This window comes from Ovis canadensis, chromosome 2 (assembly GCF_042477335.2).
Source record: "Ovis canadensis isolate MfBH-ARS-UI-01 breed Bighorn chromosome 2, ARS-UI_OviCan_v2, whole genome shotgun sequence".
Lineage (NCBI taxonomy): Eukaryota > Metazoa > Chordata > Mammalia > Artiodactyla > Bovidae > Ovis > Ovis canadensis.
Window position 1 is genome coordinate 135,691,663 of NC_091246.1, and position 23,949 is coordinate 135,715,611.

At 38.3% G+C, this 23,949-nt stretch overlaps 1 protein-coding gene across 3 annotated transcripts in view; it reads left to right on the forward strand.

The window, feature by feature from the left end:
* The window catches only part of ZNF385B (zinc finger protein 385B), a 362,959-nt gene that overhangs the window by 26,179 nt on the left and 312,831 nt on the right, over positions 1–23,949 (forward strand). Inside the window, exon 2 of one of the 3 annotated variants that reach the window (XM_069574279.1) lies at positions 12,785–12,922. The exons of 1 other annotated variant lie outside the window; for it this stretch is intronic. In XM_069574279.1, the coding sequence (XP_069430380.1) occupies positions 12,785–12,922 (138 nt within the window). Of the gene's footprint in view, positions 1–12,760; positions 12,923–23,949 lie in introns of those variants that run through there. One more of the 3 variants, XM_069574272.1, reaches the window with a different exon arrangement.

A 23,949-nucleotide genomic window follows, 5' to 3' on the forward strand; every position in this document is an offset into this window, starting at 1 on the left:
TATAACTTTCCTTCCAAAAAGCAAATGTCTTTTAATTTCATGGCTGCAATCACCATGTGCAGTGACTTTGCAGCCCCAAAAAATAAAGTCCGACACTGTTTCCCCATCTATTTCCCATGAAGTGATGGGACCAGATGCCATGATCTTCGTTTTCTGAATGTTGAGCTTTAAGCCAACTTTTTCACTCTCCTCTTTCACTTTCATCAAGAGACATTTTAGTTCCTCTTCACTTTCTGCCGTAAGGGTGGTGTCATCTGCATATCTGAGGTTATTGATGTTTCTCCTGGCAATCTTGATTCCAGCTTGTGCTTCTTCCAGCCCAGCATTTCTCATGATTGTACTCTGCACAGAAGTTAAATAAGCAGGGTGACAATATACAGCCTCGGCATGCTCCTTTTCCTATTTGGAACCAGTCTGTTGTTCCATGTCCAGTTCTAACTGTTGCTTCCCAACCTGCATATAGGTTTCTCAAGAGGCAGGTCAGGTGGTCTGGTATTCCCATCTCTCTCAGAATTTTCCACAGTTTATTGTGATCCACACAGTCAAAGGCTTTGTCGTAGTCAATAAAGCAGAAATAGATGTTTTTCTGGAACTCTCTTGCTTTTTGGTGATTCAGTAGATGTTGACAATTTAATCTCTGGTTCCTCCGCCTTTTCTAAAACCAGCTTGAACACCTGGAAGCTCATGGTTCACGTATTGCTGAAGCCTGGCTTGGAGAATTTTGAACATTACTTTACTAGCGTGTGAGATGAGTGCAATTGTGCAGTAGGTTGAGCATTTTTTGGCATTGCCTTTCTTTGGGATTGGAATGAAAACTGACCTTTTCCAGTCCTGTGGCCACTGCTGAGTTTTCCAAACTTGCTGGCATATTGAGTGTAGCACTTTCACAGCATCATCTTTCAGGATTTGAAATAGCTCAACTGGAATTCCATCACCTCCACTAGCTTTGTTCATAGTGATGCTTTCTAAGGCCCACTTGACTTCACATTCCAGGATGTCTGGCTCTAGGTGAGTGATCACATCATCATGATTATCTGGGTCGTGAAGATCTTTTTTGTACAGTTCTTCTGTGTATTCTTGCCACCTCTTCTTAATATCTTCTGCTTCTGTTAGGTCCATACCATTTCTGTCCTTTATCGAGCCTATCTTTGCATGAAATGTTCCCTTGGTATGTCTAATTTTCTTGAAGAAATCTCTAGTCTTTCCCATTCTATTGTTTTCCTCTATTTCTTTCCATTGATTGCTGAGGAAGGCTTTCTTATCTCTCCTTGCTATTCTTTGGAACTCTGCATTCAGATGCTTATATCTTTCCTTTTCTCCTTTGCTTTTCGCGTCCGTTCTTTTCACAGCTATCTAAGCCCTCCCCAGACAGCCATTTTGCCTTTTTGCATTTCTTTTCCATGGGGATGGTCTTGATCCCTGTCTCCTGTACAATGTCACGAACCTCCATCCATAGTTCATCAGGCACTCTATCTATCAGATCTAGTCTGTTAAATCTATTTCTCACTTCCACTGTATAATCATAAGGGATTTGATTTAGGTCATACCTGAATGGTCTAGTGGTTTTCTCTACTTTCTTCAATTTAAGTCTGAATTTGGCAATAAGGAGCTCATGATCCCAGTCTTGTTTTTTCTGACTGTATAGAGCTTCTCCATCTTTGGCTGCAAAGAATATAATCAATCTGATTTCGGTGTTTGCCGGGAGCCAGTGTGAGGAATCCCACCCGTGACAAGGTCATGCGGCAGAGGCCTGATCGGCACGGTGAGTCAGATCTCAGCGTGTCCCCCTGGTATTTCCTGAGCATGTACTCCCAAAACCAAAAATCTGCTGGCCTTTGTACTCTGCTTTTCCACTCTTGTGACACACTCTGGAAAAAGTCAACCCAGGGCTTTAGTCTTCTGCATTTGAAAGGGATGTTTCAGTTAAACCCCCTCTGATAACTCTCTAGCTTGCCTAACAGGTTCCCCGGACCTCTTACAGCTTGTGAATTGCTCACAGCCCCCCAACTGCGAGAGGCACAAAGCTTAAAAACATCTTAAAGATACAGAGCCTTTTCTAAAGAGCTAAAAATCATATTGGTGATGGGATTTCACTGTTCACTCAATAAATGCTGCCAGGCCTCCATATTCTTTATCTTTTAGACACCTGGGAGGATGTTAATCAATGTAAACGGGATATGGAAAAAGATGTATAATAGTTTTGATGTTAGCAACACTAGATTTTGAGTTAATTACTTTTGTTATAAGTCACTGTACTCCTTTTACTTGTTATAAATTGCTGTATCTTTACTATGTAAGAATGTGACTTTATTTAGTGCTTTCTGAGAGTGGCACCAGACTTTGAGAAGAACAACACAAATAAGTCTTCTGGTTGACAAACCTTAGCAGAAAAGGACTGTAAAATATTAATTGGCCCTTTTGGCCGGAAGATTATATAAATCACCTAAGACTTGTGTATACAACTAGGTATGCAGAGAGAAAAGCCTGGTTTTGATAAAAGTCTGGGCTGCTAACGCTGCATAATTTTGTATTACCCATTGATCTCTATGTACAATCAAAAAGGTATAAAAGGCCTTTCTAGACAATAGAGGCCGGGCCAGTCATTGGAAGGACTGGTTTCCTCCGTGTCTCCTCTTTATTCTATTTTCTGGCTGAATTCCCATCTGGGGCATGGAGGCTCACCATGTCTACTTACTTGCCCTGGCTTCTAAGATCCATGAGAGAGGGAGCCCAAGGTGGGGCACCTCCTGCTATTCAAGAGGATGCAGGTGGCCTAACATAGATGGTGCAAGCTCCTTGTCTGGAACTTTATTGGCTTTCCACATAAACCAAGTTATTCAGCCTCTTTTCTCTTCTTAATTTTCCTATTACACTATTTCTTCCTAATCTAATCTTATATTAATAAATAAGTTTTTTCCTTGCCTACTCCATCTCCCCTTCGAATCACCCTGGATCCACCAGGGCTGGACCCCGGCAGGTGTTGACCATCTGGTGATGTCCATGTGTAGAGTCATCTCTTGTGTTGTTGGAAGAGGGTGTTTTCTATGACCAATGTGTTCTCTCGGCAAAACTCTATGAGCCTTTGCCCTGCTTCATTCTGTACTCCAAGGCCAAGTTTACCTATTACCCCAGGTGTTTCTTGACTTCCTACTTTTGCATTCCAGTCCCCTATAAAGAAAAGGACATCTTTTTTAGATGTTTGTTCTAAAAGGTCTTGTAGGTCTTCATAAAACCGTTCAACTTCAGCTTCTTCAGTGTTACTGGTTGGGGCATAGACTTGGATTACTGTGATACTGAATAGTTTGCCTTGGAAATGAACAGAGATCATGCTGCCGTTTTTGAGATTGCATGCAAGTTCTGCTTTTCTGACTCTCTTGTTGACCATGATGGCTACTCCATTTCTTCTAGGGGATTCCTGCCCGCAGTAGTAGATATAATGGTCATCTGAGTTAAATTCACCCATTCCAGTCCATTTTAGTTCGCTGATTCCTAGAATGTCGATGTTCATTCTTCCCATCTCCTGTTTGAGAACTTCCAATTTGCCTTTATTCATGGACCTAACGTTACAGGTTCCTATGCAATATTACTCTTTACAGCATTAGACCTTGCTTCTATCACCAGTCACATCCACAGCTGGGTATTGTTTTTGCTTTGGCTCCATCCCTTCATTCTTTTTGGAGTTATTTCCCACTGATCTCCAGTAGCATATTGGGCACCTACGGACCTGGGGAGTTCCTCTTTCAGTATCCTATCATTTTGCCTTTTCATACTGTTCATGGGGTTCTCAAGGCAAGAATACTGAAGTGGTTTGCCATTCCCTTCTCCAGTGGACCTCATTCTGTCAGACCACATCCTCATGTTACAGATAAGCAAATCCAGAGGGAGAGAGATCTGGAGCCTTTTCTAAGGCCACACAAAAAGTTTCAAACTCTAAGATCCATCTCTCTCTCTCTACATTACCTCTCATAATTTTTTACAACAAATTTTTCACAAAGTAAAAATTAAAAGAATTCAGGACTATTTTCTTATCATCAGTGTTTCCTTTTTCCCCATTGTTTACTTACTAAAATGCCCATTTTCTCTCTCACATTCAATTAAGTCCCAAAGAATTTATACTCTCATTTAAGGTTAAGCTTTTAAAACTAGACAGGAGTTAGTCAAGCAAAGAGAGTGGGGAGAAGTGATTCAAAGGGATTAAAGAGAATGTTTAGAATCATACATTGAGGAAGCTGAGATATGCCTGAAATGGGGTCGCTAAGAGTTGGACACGACTGAGGGACTTCACTTTGACTTTTCACTTTCATACATTGGAGAAGGAAATGGCAACCCACTCCAGTGTTCTTGCCTGGAGAATCCCAGAGACTGGGGAGCCTGGTGGGCTGCCATCTATGGGGTCATGCAGAGTTGGACATGACTGTAGCAACTTAGTAGCAGCAGCAGTGCCTAAAATTGAGTGAGAGGATTAGAAAGAAAATCAGAGATTTGGAGAAGATTGGCAGAAGGCTTTATATATATATATATATATATATACTATATATATATATATATATATATATATATATATTTTTTTTTTTTGCAAATAGAACTGCCTTATGACCCAGCAATCCCACTGCTGGGCATACACACCAAGGAAACCAGAATAGAAAGAGACACGTGTACCCCAATGTTCATCGCAGCTCTGTTTATAATAGCCAGGACATGGAAACAACCTAGATGTCCATCAGCAGATGAATGGATAAGAAAGCTGTGGTACATATACACAATGGAGTATTACTCAGCCATTAAAAAGAATACATTTGAATCAGTTCTAATAAGATGGATGAAACTGGAGCCGATTATACAAAGTGAAGTAAGCCAGAAAGAAAAACACCAATACAGTATACTAACACACATATATGGAATTTAGAAAGATGGTAATGATGACCCTGTATGTGAGACAGCAAAAGAGACACAGATCTGTAGAGCGGACTTTTGGACTCTGAGGGAGAGGGAGAGGGTGGGATGATTTGGGAGAAGGGCATTGAAACATGTATACTATCATGTAAGAAACGAATCGCAAGTCTATGTTTGATGCAGGATACAGGATGCTTGGGGCTGGTGCACTGGGATGATCCAGAGAGATGATATGGGGTGGGAGGTGGGAGGGGGGTTCATGTTTGGGAATGCATGTACACCCGTGGTGGATTCATGTCATTGTATGGCAAAACCAATACAGTATTGTAAAGTAAAATAAAGTAAAAATAATAATTACATAAAAATAAAATAATTTTAATCATGATTCTGTGGGCCAGAAACCAGGGCTGATTTTGGCCAGGTGATTCTCATCTGAGACTCAGTGGAGGCTGCAGGCAGCTGACATATCACCTGGGTTTGGTGGTCTCAGCCTCAGGCAAATGTCTAGCAGTTGATGCTGGCTGCAGGCTGGGTCCCTCTTATCAGCAGACTCTTCTCTTGGAGGTTAGGCTAGGCTTCATCACACGTGGGTCACAGAGTCACACTGCCTTATAGCTCGAGTGGAAGCTGCAACCACAGGGCTCTTTTGGTCAAAACCAGTCGCAAGACCACAGCAGATTCAACTGGTAGAAAGGGAGACTCTGCCTCTTGGTGTGAGAGGTGGCATCTTTCGTCTGGCGGAACTGAGTAGATTTTAAGTTGAGGACTCTGTGGGGGCTGAGAGGAGAAAGTAAGGATGGCTTTTATAACAGGAAGTGGAGGTAATGGTTTGGAGGTGGAAATGGAGGGCAAGATCTGAAAATGGATTGTCAGCTGGAGCCTTGTATACTGTGTTCTGTTCTTTGCTCCATATTCTGTGCTGCTCTTTGATGCCGCCAGGAGCTTCAGTTTTTTTTTTTTTCTTTCCTTCTTTTTTCCGGTCAAAGAGAATTTATTTTTAATCTAAGAGGAAGTTATTTTAGCCATAAAATATAAGAATGACTAAACAAAGATAGTGTAAAACAGGCCCTGTGCGCTTGTTATTGATGATCCCTTTCTCTCTTTCCTATCTACATTAAAGAAACAGCTCCTAGGGTCAGAGCACTGGGATAGATATTATGACTGTTGCTACGTGTTTGTGGGTTTTTAAAGTACGTAAGTCACATTTCTTACACTGAAGCTAATATGTATTTAAAATGTAAAATTTGTCCTCAAAAGCATTTTCTCAGACATTGTTGAACTTTGGAAATTAAACTCAAAACTGTAACACTCTAGAATTACCACAAGATGGTGCCACAAGTATACTGAAAATAAGATATTTGCCTTAGTCCTCATCCCACCACATTGGCTGGAACTTATCAATGAATATGGAAAGCAAAGTACAAAGAGATGAGAATGCATGTGGGTCGGGACATGTTCATTTGACAGACTTTTTTTTTGAGCATCTTCTGTGCTTTAGGTAGAATCTGTATGTGTGTGTGAGAGAGAGAAAGAGAAATGGAAGAAGGGGTAGGGGAGATTTTTCTCCAATTTTTGGAAATTAAACAGACTACTTAAATATCTTAATCTCTCTCTTCATCTGTAAAAAAAAAATTAGTCTATTTTAAAAGATATTAACTACAAACATAAAGTGTTGTGTGATAGATGCAGAGATAGGCCTAGATTCATCAATATGATAATATCTTTTACTTTTGCAGTAGAAACATATGGTTTTGAATACATTCCTTTTCTTCATTTTTGATGAATCAGTGTGCCATTTATAACTTAACTATGAAATCTTTTGCAAAATGTAAGTGCCATAGTGAATGTATATCAAATTATCAGTGTGTCAGTGAGTATCAGTGAGTTTCTGTCAGGAAATGCACTGGGTAGATAAAGCATTTTGGTGTGTAGGTAGGTGGGTTAATTATTTTCAATGCACCTATTTCCTTAGACTTCTTAGTTATAAGTCCATAAAATCTTTTCATGGAGGAATTACTGTGTAACTCATTTATTACATAGAGCCCGTGTGATTTCTGTAGTTTTGCAGGAAGAGACAGACTTGGAAGGGGAAAAAGTCTTGGTCAAAATATCACAAATGAGATCGTTGAAAATAGAGCATATGATTTCTTTGGTATAAATCCCAGATCCTTATGAGAGAGTACAGGAATTATCTCTTGGAATAATTCAGACCCAATGACAACACACTAGAGAGAATATTTATCTATTTTCCCAACTCTTTGTCTCATCCAGTATTGATCACTATAAGTTTCTAAGCATTTTGCAAAATTGTAATTTAATTCTTCCAAACAAGAATAGAGTTAGTGACCCGTATCTGTACTCCTCAGGTAAATTCAGTTGAGTTTTCTATTGCAGGACTTATTAAGGTAGAAATTGCTTATGAATGAGAGTGCGGCAATTGGGAATAGGATGAAGGCTCAAGGTATAATTCCAGACCTCCAAAATGTTTTGAGATAGAGCCTAGCCATTACAGATTGTGTCAGAAATCTAGAACTATACCTCAGGTCACCTTTAAAAGTCCTTATAGAACAGTTAGAACAGTTCTATATTCTGTACATGTGGCATAAAAACGTTAAGGAAGGATGTCGATTACATAAGTACAGAGCCCTAAGGAATTGACATGTAAAGGAGTTTGAGTGGAACTTCTTAAAAAAAAGAATAGGAGTGATTGGCTCTATTTTAGTGAAGGACAGATAGTCTTTCACTTTAAGAATACTTTGGACTATGAACTTTCACATGTATCATATTTATTAGCAGACAACTTGTTTCACATCATCTTGGGTTTCAGTCTTTAAATAATTAAGATTTAAAATTTTTAGATTTTGAAATTTAAAGACTGTCATGCTCAGTCTGGGTGGCTGAGTGATCTGAATCATCAAAGGCACCCTAAATATGGTGTCTTTCAATAGAATACGTTTATGATCTATTTTAAGTTTATCTAAGGAGAAAGGCTTTCAGTGGCTGGCTCAATAGGAACTAAAATTATTGAGTTCAGATTCTCACTGGGGGATGAGTGTGTGGTCACCCTGACTGACCGCCTTTCTTCACACAGATGTTCTCCTTTTCATACCTTTTGGCATCACAGCCAAGGAGGCTGTTGGACATTGTTGCAAGTTAGACAACCTTGTACAATGGTACCGCTGACCATGGGGGTGCTGTTCCTCCTCGGTCGCCACAGGTTTTCTGGATCCAGTTCTTAAGGCAAGGTGAGAAACATGTTTTCACTCCTCCTGATCACATGAGGAGTCTGGAGGAACTGCGTGGTCTGGGTATAGTATTTTTTAGGGGCTGCATATGATGGCATTTTCCATCACGTTGGCCCCCTTCATTTCAAGAGATTGTCTCTGGTGAGCCTGTCCTGCAAGCTCAGAGATGTTGGCCCACAGATTCTTAAAGTTTATCTTTTCTTATGTGGACATGATGTAAAGAGATGTTGATTTTATTCCTGGGCAGTTACTGGCTCCAAATAATCAGTTACTTTTAGAAATTGCAAGGATTTCATCGTACCACCAGGGCACTGTTTTGGTTGCTAAAGAAAGATTTGGTCAAATTATGCTGTACTGTCAGAAATGAATAAATGCTATTGCCTTTTTTCACAGGAACATGACTTGGGTCGTATTCTAGATACTAACATTAGAGCAACATACTCCATTATACTTTGTACAGTGGATAGGAAGGCCATTTTTCTCCCAAACACCCTTAGGATTCTTCCCCACTGCAAGTCTGGTTCCCAAAAGGCACTCAGGAAAGGCCTTTATTTGAGAGGGTAACTATAGTTTTGGAGGACTTCCCAGGTGGTGCTAGTGATAAAAAAAAAAAAAACCCTGCCTACCAATGCAGGAGACATAAGAGATACGGGTTTGATCCCTGGGTCAGGAAGATCCCCTGGAGGAGGGTATGGCGACCCACTCCATTATTCTTGCCTTGAGACTCCTATGGACAGAGGAGCCTGGAGGGCTACAGTCCATATGCTCACAAGTCAAGACACGAATGAAGCGACTTAGCAGCACACACCTATAGTTGTTAAATTTTTAACAATACAAGTTGTACATATTTAAGGTGTTCAACATAATGATTGCATAAACACATAGTGAAGTGATTACTACAGTCAAGCTAATTAAACATATTTGTCTCTTCATTTATCACTTCTTTTGTGTGTAGTGAGAGCACCTGAAATCTAGTTTTCAGCAAATTTCCAGTTCATTTGACCCTTGAACACTATAGGTCTGAACTTCATAGGCATTATGAACTTATGTTCATAGGCAACTGAACTTATGTTGTTCAGTTGCCCAGTCGTGTCTGACTTTGTGACCCTATGGACTGCAGCACGCCAGGCTTCCCTGTCCATCACCGACTCCCAAAGCTTGCTCAAACTCATGTCCATTGAGTCGGTGATGCCATCCAACCATCTCATCCTCTGTCGTCCCATTCTCCTGCTTTTGATCTTAGCATCAGTGTCTTTTCCAGTGAGTCAGCTCTTTGCATCAGGTGGCCAAATTATTGGAGCTTCAGCTTTAGCCTTAGGCCTTCCAATGAATATTCAGGATTGATTTCCTTTGGGATTGACTGGTTTGATCTCCTGGCAGTCCACTTATACGCAGGTTCTTTTCGCTAGTAAACCCTATAGTACTAGACAATCTGCAATTAGTTGAGTCTGTGTATATGGAGTCTCGAATACGGAGCAGCTTTGGATAAGGGAGACTGACTACATAAATTATGTTCGGGTTTTCCACTGTGAGGAGGGTCAGACCCCTCTCCCTGGCAACGTTCAAGGGTCAGTTGAGTTCAGTACAGTATTATTTTCATCATCATGCTGTACATTAGAGCTCTAGACTTGTCCTTCGTATGTGTTATAACTGCAACTTTTTATTTTTTGAAAAGACCTCATAGAAGATGGTGAATATTCTGTAGGTCTGAAGTCTTAGGTCTAGAGTCAATGCTTTGCTGCATTAATATTCTTCAGTTTACTTAGTATAAAAAAGTATCTATTTGGGAAATGGATTCATAGGAAAACTCCAAGTAAACACAACATAATATTCATGTGTCTTAAGAATATAGTTTTTAAATGGGCTTTAATGTTATGCAATTTGAATATAGATTGTAGAGTGTTACTTCTTTTCTGTAAGGGATTTTAAAGAACTCCTATCCCAAATAGTGTATAAAATAAAATATGGACCTTTACTTCAGAAGATAAAGCTTATTTTTTTTTTCTGACATTCTCATATGTGATGTTTAATATTGTGGATGTTTTGTTTTGGGGTACAATGAGAAAAGGGTGAGATAAACCAACGTTTTATGGCTCATTCTGAAAACACATTTTCCTTTTAAAATTTCCTTTTGAAAATTATAAAGTATAGGTTGCTAAAAAAAGTATTTATGTCAAGTCCCTTTCACATTACTGAGTAAAGAGTAGGTAATCAATGAGTGATTGGTTATCATTGTTTTGTTTCGTAATTTCTTGGCACAGTAATACTGAATGGCTTCTTCTTGCCTTCTGTTCCCACGTGCTAGTTTTGTTGTCTTGCATTATAATGACATTTCTGCTCTCCTTTGTGTCTCAGTCTTAATAGCACCTTCTCATATTTTTTCCTTATCCTGTTAAACCAGTACTCATCTCCAAATCTCTTGCCTAAGCCAGAGAACACTGCTGAGGTATCACTTTCCAACCCATAACCTTATAATAGTTTAGGTGAACATTTGTACACATCCATAATCTCTTACCTGCAGTTCCCCAAAACTAAGAAACTCTGAAAATTAGAAGGTTTTGTAATTTATACTGATGGCAAATCCTGACCTGAACTGATGTGAGGTTAACAGTAGTCTTTATTTATCCTGTCTAGTATTAATATGTACATATTTTGGTGCAGAATTGTTACTATGTCTGATTATAGACTGTTGCCCTCTACTCTACTAGAAGTATTATATAATTCACAGTAAAGCAGAGTGTTATCTTTATAAAATCTGAAAGCATTTGAATTCTGAAATGCATCTGGCACTAGGGGTTTTTAGATAAGGGATTGAGGACCTATAATTAAATATTTTGGTTTTTATATTAAGTAATTTTCTTATTACCAGGGAGTTGCATGTATTAATAATAATAATATGAGTTCTAGGGACACAATATCTCATAGACTATCTTCTAAGACAAGAGTACAGAAGACCAGAGAGAGATGACGTAAAATAATTTCTGAATCAGTGATACTCAATGCCATTTCTCATAGTCCATTCAGTTGTTGTCCTGGGGAATTCATGAGGCACTAAATGAATGGAATTCAGGCGGCAAAAGTGATTGTAAAGATTTAATCCATTCTCTTATGACTTGAGTGTGTGTAACCACTTCCCCCTTCAGCACACATACGTGCACCTCCACTCATTTATGTCTGTAACTATCTTCAAGGAAGAACATGCAGCTGGCGTCCTTTAAGGAGTCAATTCCACACCCAGGGCCATGAGACTACTCATGCGAGGTCAATGTTTAATGTTGCTCCAGTATGCTCTGTTCTGTAAATTTGTGTTGTGGGGTAGTTTTTATTTTTATACAGATATTTTAGATTAGATACTACTAAATATATCTACACCTAAAAGCTGTGAGAATTACAACAGTTGAATACAGTTATCTATAGAAGATCTGCAAATCAGGAATTGCACTTACTAGATCCTAATTTGCTCTGCCTTAGAGTCTCAATGAGAACCTAAAACTCATTTTTAAAAATTTGAATAGAACCTTAAATACATGCTTTGTCAGTGCTGCCTACTAGGAATTTTTCCCAGTTATTTTTATGATTTTTTTTGATACATGTTTTATGTCTCTTTTACTTTGCACTTTGCACGCACATGTCAAAGCTCTATATTTTGTTATCTCAAATCATCGCTGCTATTTTCTGGGATTTAGCCACCTTGTGCCTTTTTAAAACTATGTCAACTGGCTCTTGCATCTTATATTTTACTAATAAAAGAGGAAGGCTGGTGAAAGGTAAAGGTATAAATTTGAGGGTGGCTGGGTTAGGGCTGTATGGATTTAATGAGCTGTAGATTTAAAAAACATAATAAGCAATGAGAGACTATGGGGTTAAAAATATTCTCTACCTTGTATGTATATTTTCTCATTACATAGACCAAATATATTTAAATGTTTATTGTTTACAAATTCATCTTAGAGTAAAATTGATAGTATTTTGCCCTGGCATAACCCTGCACATTTTTACTATTATTATTTTAATTTAGGGACAGGCACTCAGGGGTTAATGGATATTTCACTTGCTTTTTAACGACATCTGTGTCAAATATATGAAAAAAATTTTTTTGTTACAGTTGTAATAGCCTCTAGTGATTTCATTTGTCTGTAGAAAAGTCCCAGGGATCTACAGCTATTTTGTTTTTTGTAGCTTTTATGATAGGTCCTTATAATATAGACTACTGGTTTCTTCTCTGTATTTTGCTCATTGTTGAAAAGCCAGAGCTATTTTTAACATTTACACAATTTCAATAGACGATTTCTTCATTCCACAAGGTTTGGTGCTAAATCTGTGGAGCCTTTCATAATCATATCCTTTTCGTGGTTTGCTTGAATTTGATCACAGTGGCTGATTTCATGCATTGATAATGAAGGCTTAGGTTGCCTGTTTCTCGGCATAAACCCACCTCAGACTTGTAGGTTGACAGTGCTTCTGGTTTCAGCACGCATGGAGATATAAAATTGAAATTGCTCTGTTTTCTTTACAAATGACTCAGAGTGTGCTTGTCCTTCCCTAAAATGTTGCCAGCGTGTAAAGGATTTTCAATGAGCAGTGCAATAAGCCAGCATCTGGGAAGGTTTGGAGCTGCACTGATATAGCGTGGTGCTGTCACACAGATAATCAGGGCTGGAGCCAAGTCTCCGTAGCCCCGTGTGTTACACTGGTCACATCCTGGAAGTTTTGTTTATCCAACTTGGTTGTTCTTGAAGCTGGTGAAAGCCCTGCCAAGATGTGGAGTGGACTTCCTAGCAGAGGTGAGCATTTTTATTCTAAAACTTGGACGTTGGGCTCTGGGGTGTCAGTAGCAGATTCTTTTGAATGCTATGTTGAATCCTGTGGAGTTGTCAATTGTTTATCACGTCGCGCTGACAGATCTGAAAGGGTAGCAGGGAAGAGCCATATACATGATTCTATAATTTTGGGGGAAGTAACTCCTTAAATGGATGTAACAGTGTTCTTTTTATTCTGTGCTAGCTGTTTGCCGAGGACGTCTTACCAGTAGGTGACTTCCTTTGCATTTTAAACATTCGGAACAAGTCAGTAATATTATGTTATTTGCTGTCATTACTAAAAGTAGGCAATTAGCAGTGTTATTATGTACTTCAGGTGTATATAATAAAGGCTATGAACTAAATGTTCTTTGTAGAATCTTTGATGTGAAAAATGTATAGCAGGAAACAACGGATATTTATGAGATAACTAAAAAAGTAAGTGAAATAGATTGCATACTGGAGCTGACACCTTGTTAAGCTTGACATTATTAATAATTAAAAGTTATGACCTGTCATGCACTGGACAATCTAAAGTAATTTATTTTCAGAGATGTTATATTAAATGAGAGGAGGAGAAAATTAGCAGCATTTCTTCATAAAGCATGTTTTAATTAGATGTGACATTTTAAATGTAGCAGATTTTATCATTTAAATGTAAATAAAGGACTGACACTCATGTGAGGAGTTAAATGAGTAGATAATCACGCTGAGACAAGTCTGATGTGGCTTTATCAGTATAGAGTATTTAAACACCAGCCTGATAAGGGCAAACTCAAAGTTAGCTTCCAAGCAGATGGAGTCCTCTTGCTTAGGCTCTTCTAAACTCTAATTCCTACGTGATGAGAAGCTGTTTCTAAAGAAGAAAGGACTGTGACAGTTATGATGTATTCAATAGCAGTATGCTTATTAAGTGCCTGTTTAGTATGTTAGGTCTGCAGAGAAATCTATTTTTATTTGATTGGAAGCTAGCGTGGCCCATGGGGTATGTATATATGTGTGTCTCTGTGTGTGTTCCTGCTAAATTTATTCAAGGCAGCTGTTTTATAGCTTTCAGCTCTAAAGTTATAGATAAGTATGTATTTGTTTGACGGAAGATTCGAGAACCCCATTTACTGCCAGTACATGTAAAGCTTGGCTAAGCACACACATCAGGAGCAAACCGTTTGTGTTCGCCAATCTGTCTCAGCAAGTCCCAGGGCCACTATCTTGCTTGAAGCCACTGTGTGCTTTTGAAAGCATGAAATTAGTTTTATACTGAGCACATGGTTTCTCATTTAGCAGCTCTTTTTATGGTAATGGTCAATTTATGGTTCACTGCCAGGATTTCGGTGTTCTGTCAAAGCTGATAGCTTCTGCTAAGGTGTCTCTAGGAGATAAATTTTTGTGAAGCAGAGGGAGGGGAAGACCTCATTAGACTCTCAAGAAGAGACTCTTACCTTCAACCCAGTCTACCTTCCAGAATGCATTGTCATTCCTCCAGAGTTCCTTTATGCTATTTGATCCAGGACCTACAGATGTAAAGTTGCTAACATTTACCACTTTGTACCTTACTTGACATGTGACATCAAAATGGCCATGTTTCGAAATGTAAAGTATTTGTTCATCTTTTTGCAATGCATTTGTAGAAAACCAGTCTATTAGTGCTGACTATATTGTGTCATTCATCATTAGGCTTATCTGCTTGTTTGTTAACACATTCTAGAGCACTGTGGGAGAGGGTTAGGCTTTTATATATTTTATAGTTGCTATAAACTACCCATACTTCATTATACATATATGTGCTATGAAGAGGTTTAGTTAAGGAACAAAATTACCGTGTCTGAAGATACGTTAAAATGTTAAAAAAAAAATCTTCTTTCATACAACTGCCTCATCTTAAAAAGCAAAAGTTTTCAGATGCTAAAATTATAGAAATATTAAAAATAGGTTTTGTTCTCACAGAGGGATAAAAGATGAAATGTATAAGCAAATGTTGTGAGAATGATTTCCTTAGCATTTTCTTTCCATCAGAAAATAACCCTTGTTGAAAGTTTTGCTGGTAACAATGCATTTAGAAATAGAGGTGACCAAAATTAACTACTAAGACATTTAATAAAATGTTTATTCTTGGGTTTATTCTTTGCATGGTAGAAATAAAGCTAAACAGGTGAATTCAGATACATTCAAATGGTGCTATTATACTTCTTCTTTCATTTGATTTTGACCGTGGAACTGCAAATGCTTTTAAAATCTTCCACTTCCTGATTTTTTTTCTTGTTAATCCTTGGATCATTGCCTAGGTTAAGCGATCTCACATGATTAAGCATTCAAGATAAAATGTTATTTATTGAAATGCAGGGATGTATTATGTGCCATTACAATTAGAAGATTTTCTGTTTTTAGATGAAGCCTAATTTTTCTTTTGTCCTTTTGGGAATGTCATGTCACAAGTCATCATCAGATAGTCAAAGGTATTTCATTTTAGATTTTGACTTACAAATAACTGTCTTATATTTTTCACTTCCCCAAAGCCCATGAAACAAATTGGGTTTGTGAGTTGAGATTAAGAAGGTTAAAAGGGCATTGAGATTTTTTTCTCTGAAATTCCTGATGATGTAATGTGTTTAGTACACGAAACCTTTAAAGAAGTTTTAGAACATCAGAATTCTCTTAGAATAGTGAAACTTGTCGTATTACACAGATCATGGAAAATTCATTAGAGGAAGTGAAGGATAATTTAGCATATCTGCCTGGAGTTGTAGCAGCAATTTCTCTTCACAAGAAGGATTTAGAAAGTTATGATGAGTTATGATGAATCTCAGTGATGTACCTGCATCTTTTCACTTTTCTATCAAGAGATAGCAATCTGGAATTTCCTTTAGCAGATTTTAAAAATGATTAGTTACGAAATACAGCAGAGGAAGTCAGCCTGTGTTAGTTGAGAAACAGAATCAAAGTGCTCTTCAAGTTCATTGAGTTTTCCTGTTGTATACATTCAGTAATTAGTTTGGACCATCTGTATACTCTGATTTCCCTGGTGGCTCAGTGGTAAAGAATCCACCTGCCAGTGCAGGAGATGTGGGTCCAATCCCTGGGTCAGGGAAGAGCCCTGGAGGAGGAAATGGCAACCTACCCCAATATTCTTGCTTGGGAAATCCCATAGATGGAGGAGGAGCCTGGTGGGCCACGGTCCATGGGGTCACAAAAGAGTTAGACATGACTTAGCAACTAAACAACAAATCTATATACTCTGTTGTTTATTTTGAGGTATGTTGCTGTGGTGATGAATAACTTTTAATAGAAATATGTCCCATAAAATATTTAGGACATACATGTGCTACAAATTATTTGTTGTTTTGCTGAAATGCAAATTTGAGTTACTGCCCTGTATTTATTGGAGAAGGAAATGGCAACCTGCTCCAGTATTCTTGCCTGGAGAATCCCAGGGACGGCGGAGCCTGGTGAGCTGCCGTCTATGGGGCCGCACGGAGTTGGACACGACTGAAGGGACTTAACAGCAGCAGCAGCAGCCCTGTATTTACTATGGGAACCCTTCTATTTAAGAAGTTGACTTTCTAATTATTACCTAGAAAACTAGGTCTACCAAAGCTCAAGTGGAGGTTTCTCTTTTCTGTAAAAGCAATCAGTTTCTATAGTTAGAGTTTATGCCAGGAAACTTCTATGATAAAGTTTCTGTTTGAGAAACTTTAAATGGTATAAAAAATAGGATTGTTGGAGCAGAAATCATGAGTAAGGCTATGAAAGCTTCCTTGTCATTACTGAGATAAAATAATGAAGACAGCACATTGAATAATAGCTGTCAGTAAGATTTTAAATAAATCACAAGAATTGTACAGTTAATTTCTGATTGTTGAAATCCTTTGCCAACTAGGACATTGTCAGGATTTTTTATTAATTTTATTTTGTTGCATAAGAGAGGTCCCTCCTTCAAGGCCCTTCTACCCTCCATCTGAATTTTAGTCTATATTAATTGTCCTTTTGATTTTAAGGCTCATATTTTCGACTGCTATTTCCTAGGTTTCTCAAGAGAGGCACTGAATCTTGAAAACTTGACTTAGAAGGATCCTTGGATTATTCGATGTACCAAATCTGAGTAAAATAGAATAAATATAATATTTATTGTCTACCTACTATATGCCTTATACAATTATCAAAGTATTTATAGGCAGGTTTTATTGAATTCTTATTACAACTTTATATTAGAGCACTATCCATTGTACAGATGCTGAACTATTTATCAAAAATCCTACTGCCAGCCTAGAGTTACTCTATCTCAGCTCTGAATGTTACTCTTACACAGCTGGGCAACCTCCCTAGAGGAGAATAAAGGCTCATCTTCTTATATCTCATCTAAGACTGTATTGCAAAATTCTCTTTGTTCACTTAGCCTTTTCCATTACTTTTCTTCTCTCTTTTCACTTCTTAATCTCTTCCTCCCGCTACCACTATTTTTGTAAATATCCCCAACAGGAGTGACTAGACATCAGTATCTAATTTGATTTTCAAAATGAGAGAAAATATGTGGAGAACTGAATCCTATATACTGTAACAGAATTTTGTGTTAGAATATCTTCCAGTTGCTTAGTCAGTAATGCAGAGGCAAATGTTCAGAGTAATTTCTTCAAGCTACACTTTTTATACCCAGTCTAAGATGCCACCTCAGTTCTGTAGTCATGTGGCATGTCAGACCAGGAAGCCTATTTTGAGCCCAGATGGATCAATTGAGTGTGAGAGCAATTAATGCAAGTTTAGAAATGGATTAACACTACCAGCCCAATAAAGAACTGCTTAGTAAATCATATCTTCTTTCAGTTAAATGCTAACTCCTTTGCCCCATGATCTAGTTAATTTCTCAGTGTCTGCTGTCCTAGGACAAATTATAATTGACTTCCGATTTTTCATGCCTATTAATGGTATACTACTATAAAATTTTGTTATTTTGGATATCAAAAGATAGTATCTTTGGCCTTCCATCATCAATCTCTTTTCTACTTTTGCCTAGTCGCAAATGTTACTGTAATGTTAGACATGGCTTCTAATTGTTTAAAATAATATTGGTGGCCTTTTCTGGCATCTAAACTGTACCATTTGGGAAAAGATTCTGATTCCTCCTTACCTTAAATATCATTCTATTCTCTTCTCCATATCAGCTCCAATGTCCTCCTACTTATGTCAATCCTATTTGGCTGTGTGGTATTTTTGTTGCCAAAATGCAAATGTGAATCAGTAATCTAAATTTCTATCACTAAATACCTTCAAAAAACTTTTTTTTTCTATGAAATTGTTCTCAAATTATTTGAAAAGGCACTGGTGGTTAAATAAAAGTTGCCAGTAATTTGGCAGACTCCATATCTATTAATTTCCTAAAAGATGATATTATCCAATAGCTATATTTTCTTGGCACATGGCAGTTGCATAATAAATACATGCCTCCCACAGGGAATGCCTATTCTGTCAGAGTGAGGAGACTTCTTATTTCATCCAGGGACTCTGCAATACCACTGGGGCCTTTAGCTGAACATCTTTTTGCTGACATTTCAGAACTGGTGTGTGAATTTCACTTGGAGATCTATGGTAATTCTAGTTCTATTTTTTTCTCTGATTCATTCTTTGGTAGTGTTGATTTTTTATAAGATGATAGAGGAAATAGCTTTATATCTAGAAATGCTGTCTTTATTTCAGTAAGTTAAAGTGGTGTTTCTTCACTCAAGTTTTTTCTTGGTGGGGGCGACACTGGGAAAGGGAGCCTGAGGTTTTGAGTAATTTCAAAATATTCAGGAGGTAGCAAATTCAGAAAAGAATCCACAGGGTCTTCTTTTTCTGATATCTGTGTGCATTTTATGTACTTTTATTATTGTACAATGGCTAATACTGCATCCATAATAAATTAGTTAACTCTTGCTTAACTGGAGCTTTTGGATTTTGTACACTTTAGGTACACCTTTTTTTTTTTTTTGAGGCAAGGAATATTACTTTATTCAGAAAGCCAATTGGCCAAGAAGATGGCAGACTAATATGTCCAAAAAACCTATCTTATTGGGGTCAGGATGTCAGGTTCTTTTATAGAGAAGGAGAGGAGTTGAGGAAGTATCATGTCTGGTGTCTGACTCTTGTGACCCTATTGGATGCAGCCCACCAGGCTCCTCTGTGCATGGAATTTTCTAGGCAAGAAGAGTAGAGTGAGGTGCCATTTCCTATAGGGGATCCTCCCAACACAGGGATACAAAGTGCGCTTCTGTGTCTCCTGCACTGGCAGGCAGATTCTTTACCATTGCGCGGCCAGCGCCACTGTCGGGGAATTGTTGCAGGAATGAGCCAGTTCTGACTCATAGATCTGTTTCTTTGACTTTAACCTTTGTTTTCCCCTGAAGAAGGAAATGGCACCTCACTCCCGTATTCTCACCTGGAAAATCCCATGGATGGAGGAGCCCACTAGGCTACAGTCCATGGGGTTGCAAAGAGTTGGACACGACTGAGAGGCTTCACTTCACTTCACTTTTGTTATTACAGTGATGCATGGTGACCTGCCTCAGGGAACCTTTCCCCTCTGCCTGAAGAGATTAACACATTCCCTCCCCGAGGTTGGTCATTCCAGGAGATATTTGCAAGCTAATGTTTTCCACTTGGGCTTCCCTGGTGGCGCGGTCAGTAAAGAACCCACCTGCAGTTCAGTAGAAGGTCAATCTGGGTCAGGAAGATCCCCTGGAGAAGCCCACGGAGTACAAGAGCCACACAGGACAGAGCACACTTGTGCACCAGTGAGGCAGCAGTTCCCCGCTGTCAGTGTCTAATCCGCAGTCTTGTGGTGACAACTGGTTCATCTAACTGGTTCATCAGATGAATCTCTCTGGGAGTGCCTTCTATTGGTGCCAGTGTTCCAAATGGTGAGATTTATCTTCCTTTGTTCCTATTTGGAAAGTGTCTACTTTACATCTGTAGACTTAGAAAACCTAGGGGGAAGCATCTTAAGGAATTTAGTGCTTTTCTATGAATGGGAAGATGGGAGAGTCAGGGCTCATTGAAATTATTTCCTTGGTATGAGGTACACAATCATCTTTATGCAAATAAGGAGAACAAGCAGTGGATGGCATTCTATGTACCCAATTGTTAGAAACCTTGTACTGGATTGTGAATCATGCTTTAATTGGGGTAAGGAGAAACATGAATGGCTTGAAAATGATCTCTAATACATATTTCTTGCTTTAGAACCTTTACATGTTTATACTCTTTTAATCCGTATAACAATCCTCTGCTGCTGCTAAGTTGCTTCAGTTGTGTCCAACTCTGTGCAACCCCATAGACGGCAGCCCACCAGGCTCCCCTGTCCCTGGGATTCTCCAGGCAAGAACACTGCAGTGGGTTGCCATTTCCTTCTCCAATGCATGAAAGTGAAAAGTGAAAGTGAAGTCGCTCAGTCATGTCCGACCCTCAGCAACCCCATGGACTGCAGCCTACCAGGCTCCTCCATCCAAGGGATTTTCCAGGCAAGAGTACTGGAGTGGGGTGCCCTTGCCTTCTCCAAACAACCCTCTAAGTAAGTACTATTGTACCTATTTACAACTACAGAAACTGAAGTATGGAGAGTTTAGGTTACCTGCCCAAAGTCATGCAAATAACTCAGCTGGGATTTGAACACTGGAAGCTGGACTCCAGAATCCATGCTTTTAACCATGTCCTAGACTAGCTTTTCTATAAGATATTTAACAAAATCTTTCTTGATGTCATTTTGTGAACAAAATAGAAAGCTGTTTTCTGAATGATAGTGTACTTTAGTGGATTTATAACTACTTGAATGCCTGTACCAAAGTGTGCTGTGCTTAATCGCTCAGTCATGTCTGACTCTTTGAGACCCTATGGACTGTAGCCTGTCAGGCACCTCTGTCTGTGTACCTGGCCAATATTAACTTAAAGTAAAGCTCCAGGACTCTGCAATGACTTGGTGAGAACATTGGTTACCATGTCTTTAAATTTATGGATGATATAGAACTGATAATAATAAAAACATAAGAAAATACAGTTAATATGTCTTGATATCGAGGCCATGTCCCATACCATATACATTAGAATCTCTGACCGCAACCCAGAAATCAGTATTTTTAAAGCTCCCAAGGTGACTCTAACAATGTGCAGACCTACTTAGAACCATTGTTTTAGAAAGATGAACCAACTCCAACATGATCAATTTCAACTACAGTACATGGAAAAGGGAGTGAAAAAAGATGTAGGAGATGCAAACTCATTTAAAAGTCAAAACCATGATATGGTTACCCCAACCCCAATCTTAATGGTGTCTTTGGTGGGACTAGAAGAACTAGAGAATCTATAACTATGAAGTTTACTCAAGTGGCCAGAGCATGCCTGGAGTTTGAGAGAAATGCAAAGAGTTTAGGTACTTTCATTTGAGAGGGACCACCATGGCCAAGGTGCACTGAATACTTTATCAGGGAGAAGAGAGCATTAGAGGATTTATTGTATTATAACATATGAATTATAATTTTTAAATTAAGCTTTCAGATAAAATTAAGATCAGTGAAATGGACTTTTCAGGAAGGAAGATTTTCACTTGATATAAAGAACTTTACAATAGAGCTGTCTGAATATGAAGGAATTCCTTTCGGGTATATAGAATACATTCCTCATTGGTGATATTGAAGCAAGAAACACAGAATGTGACTCAGGTGTGTGACAAATGAGGATAAGGATTGGATGGATGGTTAATTTAGATGAGCTTCCAAATTCAGACTGTATAGTTCAATGACCATGTTTAAATTAATATATACGAGAGACCATTTGTTGATTGTATTAATTCTGCATCTAAGCAGAACAGCAGAGCACAGTGATAATGGAAGGAATCCCTGTGAGGTTCAAAGCCCAGTTTCACCGCAGCTTAGCTGCATGACTATGGGTAAATTACTTCACTTTCCAAGCCTCAGTTTCCTGATCATTAAAACAAGAATAATAATAAACTCCACTACATGGATTTGTAGTACAGATTGAGTGAGAATAATGTATATAAAGTTCTTTGTATGACAAGTTGAAGGAAAATAGGAGAAATCTGAGAGAATTAGAAGTTATTGTAGGAAAAGCTGAAAGGTTGCCTAGTGATGACTTTATGATTGGCCTGTAGCAAGTGCTTTAATAAATGTAGTCCCTTATTATTTACAAATTATTCTTTCCTGTGTTATAGCTGTCTTCTAGTAAAAATTAGGTCTGAGAGATAAAACCTAAAGAAGGTGAATATTGGTGGGAGACAGTGATGAGAGTAGAGGAGACCCAAATGGAGTAGCACAGCATAGAAGGTTTTGGGTAGGTAGATGCTACATGAAGAATTGGGGTTGAGTGGAAAAGAAAGGGTTATTGTAAAAGGGAATCAGAGAACCTTATTGTGTATGACGCCTCATCTGTTTCCATCCATTATTTCATTTGATCATTACCATAACTCTGGGAAGTAGATAGTAGAAGTAGTATTTTCTCATCGTACTAATAACTCAGAATCAACAAAAGGATAAGTAGCTTGCTAAAGAGAACATAATGGAAAGTCAAACACTGACCTTCACTCCGCAGCTTCTGTGCACCACACCAACTCCCTCTATCTAGTTCTGTGTGCAGCCCAGCTTGAACATTTACATTTCAGTGAGAACTTACCAACTGACTATAACCACTGTGTTGAGGTTTGGAAATCAAGGCAATGCGATCAGTGAACTGAATTTAGTCCAGAGATAAAGTTTTAAAGCTTTCCTGTTGATTGGAAGACAGCTTCTAAAGGTTAGAATGATAATTAAAAACTCAAGTAGTAGCTTTACCAGTCAATGATGTTAACATTATTATCACATTTTATGGGATCTGAATACTTAAAGGACTTTCTGTGTAATATAATTAACTATCCTTAACACACCTCATACTAAAAGGTAAGCATCTTTAGCATGGTATAACAAATCCAACAGTTAATAGAAATCACCATGTATTAAACATTTAATAGTTCAATGAGTCGAGAGAGAAAAGGTAGCAGACTAAAGTTTGTCCTTTGATTTCAAAAGAGCTAAACAATAATCTACAAAATGGACAGAGAGAAAATATGCTGACTTATTTTTTAGACAATGTTGTAAGTCCCCAAAACATTGTTGTATCAAGCAAGACAAAATTTTATAAATTATTCTGCATACTCTTATTTCAGTATGCAGATTATAAGCATAGATGTACCAGTTAAAATAATTTTTCAACTAATCAGAACCTTTAATTATTAGCTGTAATTGCCACAGTTATGCTTCTTGCTGACTAAGGTGTTATGTTTATTATTCTTATCACAATTGAATATGTTTATAAAATGCAAAAATAGTTAAGGTACATTTCAGAAACAAGCTCTTTACCCAGAGTTAAACATTTCTATATCCAAACAGTATACATGTTCTATTAATGTACTTACCACAATGTGTATTGTTATTTTAATCCAAACAGTAAACATGTTCTATTGTTGTACTTACCACAATGTATATTATTATTTTAATACAAACAGTATACGTGTTCTATTGTTGTACTTACCCCAGTATATATTATTATTTTAATGTCTTCCTCCTCTGCTGGACTGCCTTCGGGATAGGAACTATGTCCTAATTTAAGTAGTGACTCTCAGAGCAACACTTGGCACATAGTAAATAATATCCTTTCAACACTGACTAAAGGATAGGATAATTTAATACAGAATCTGTGAATTCTTGTGGGGAACTGAGGGGGGCGCTCCACAGAAAGAGAGAGGCAGTGGAACGTCCCTCAGCAAAGCCGAGGGGTCCTGAGGGGAGGTGAGCCTGCTGTCCACCAACCCAGCCCCTCTGCGAGTGAGAGACAATCCGAGGCGACAGGGGTTCCATCTGAGCCATTCCGCTTTATTGCCACAAACTCTTGGTTTATATAGGTAAGCAAGGGGGTTCTGCGAGGGACCTCCCATAGTTGCACCAATCACGTTAAAGGTCAAATTTTAATATGCCATAGTTATACCAATCACATTAAAGGTC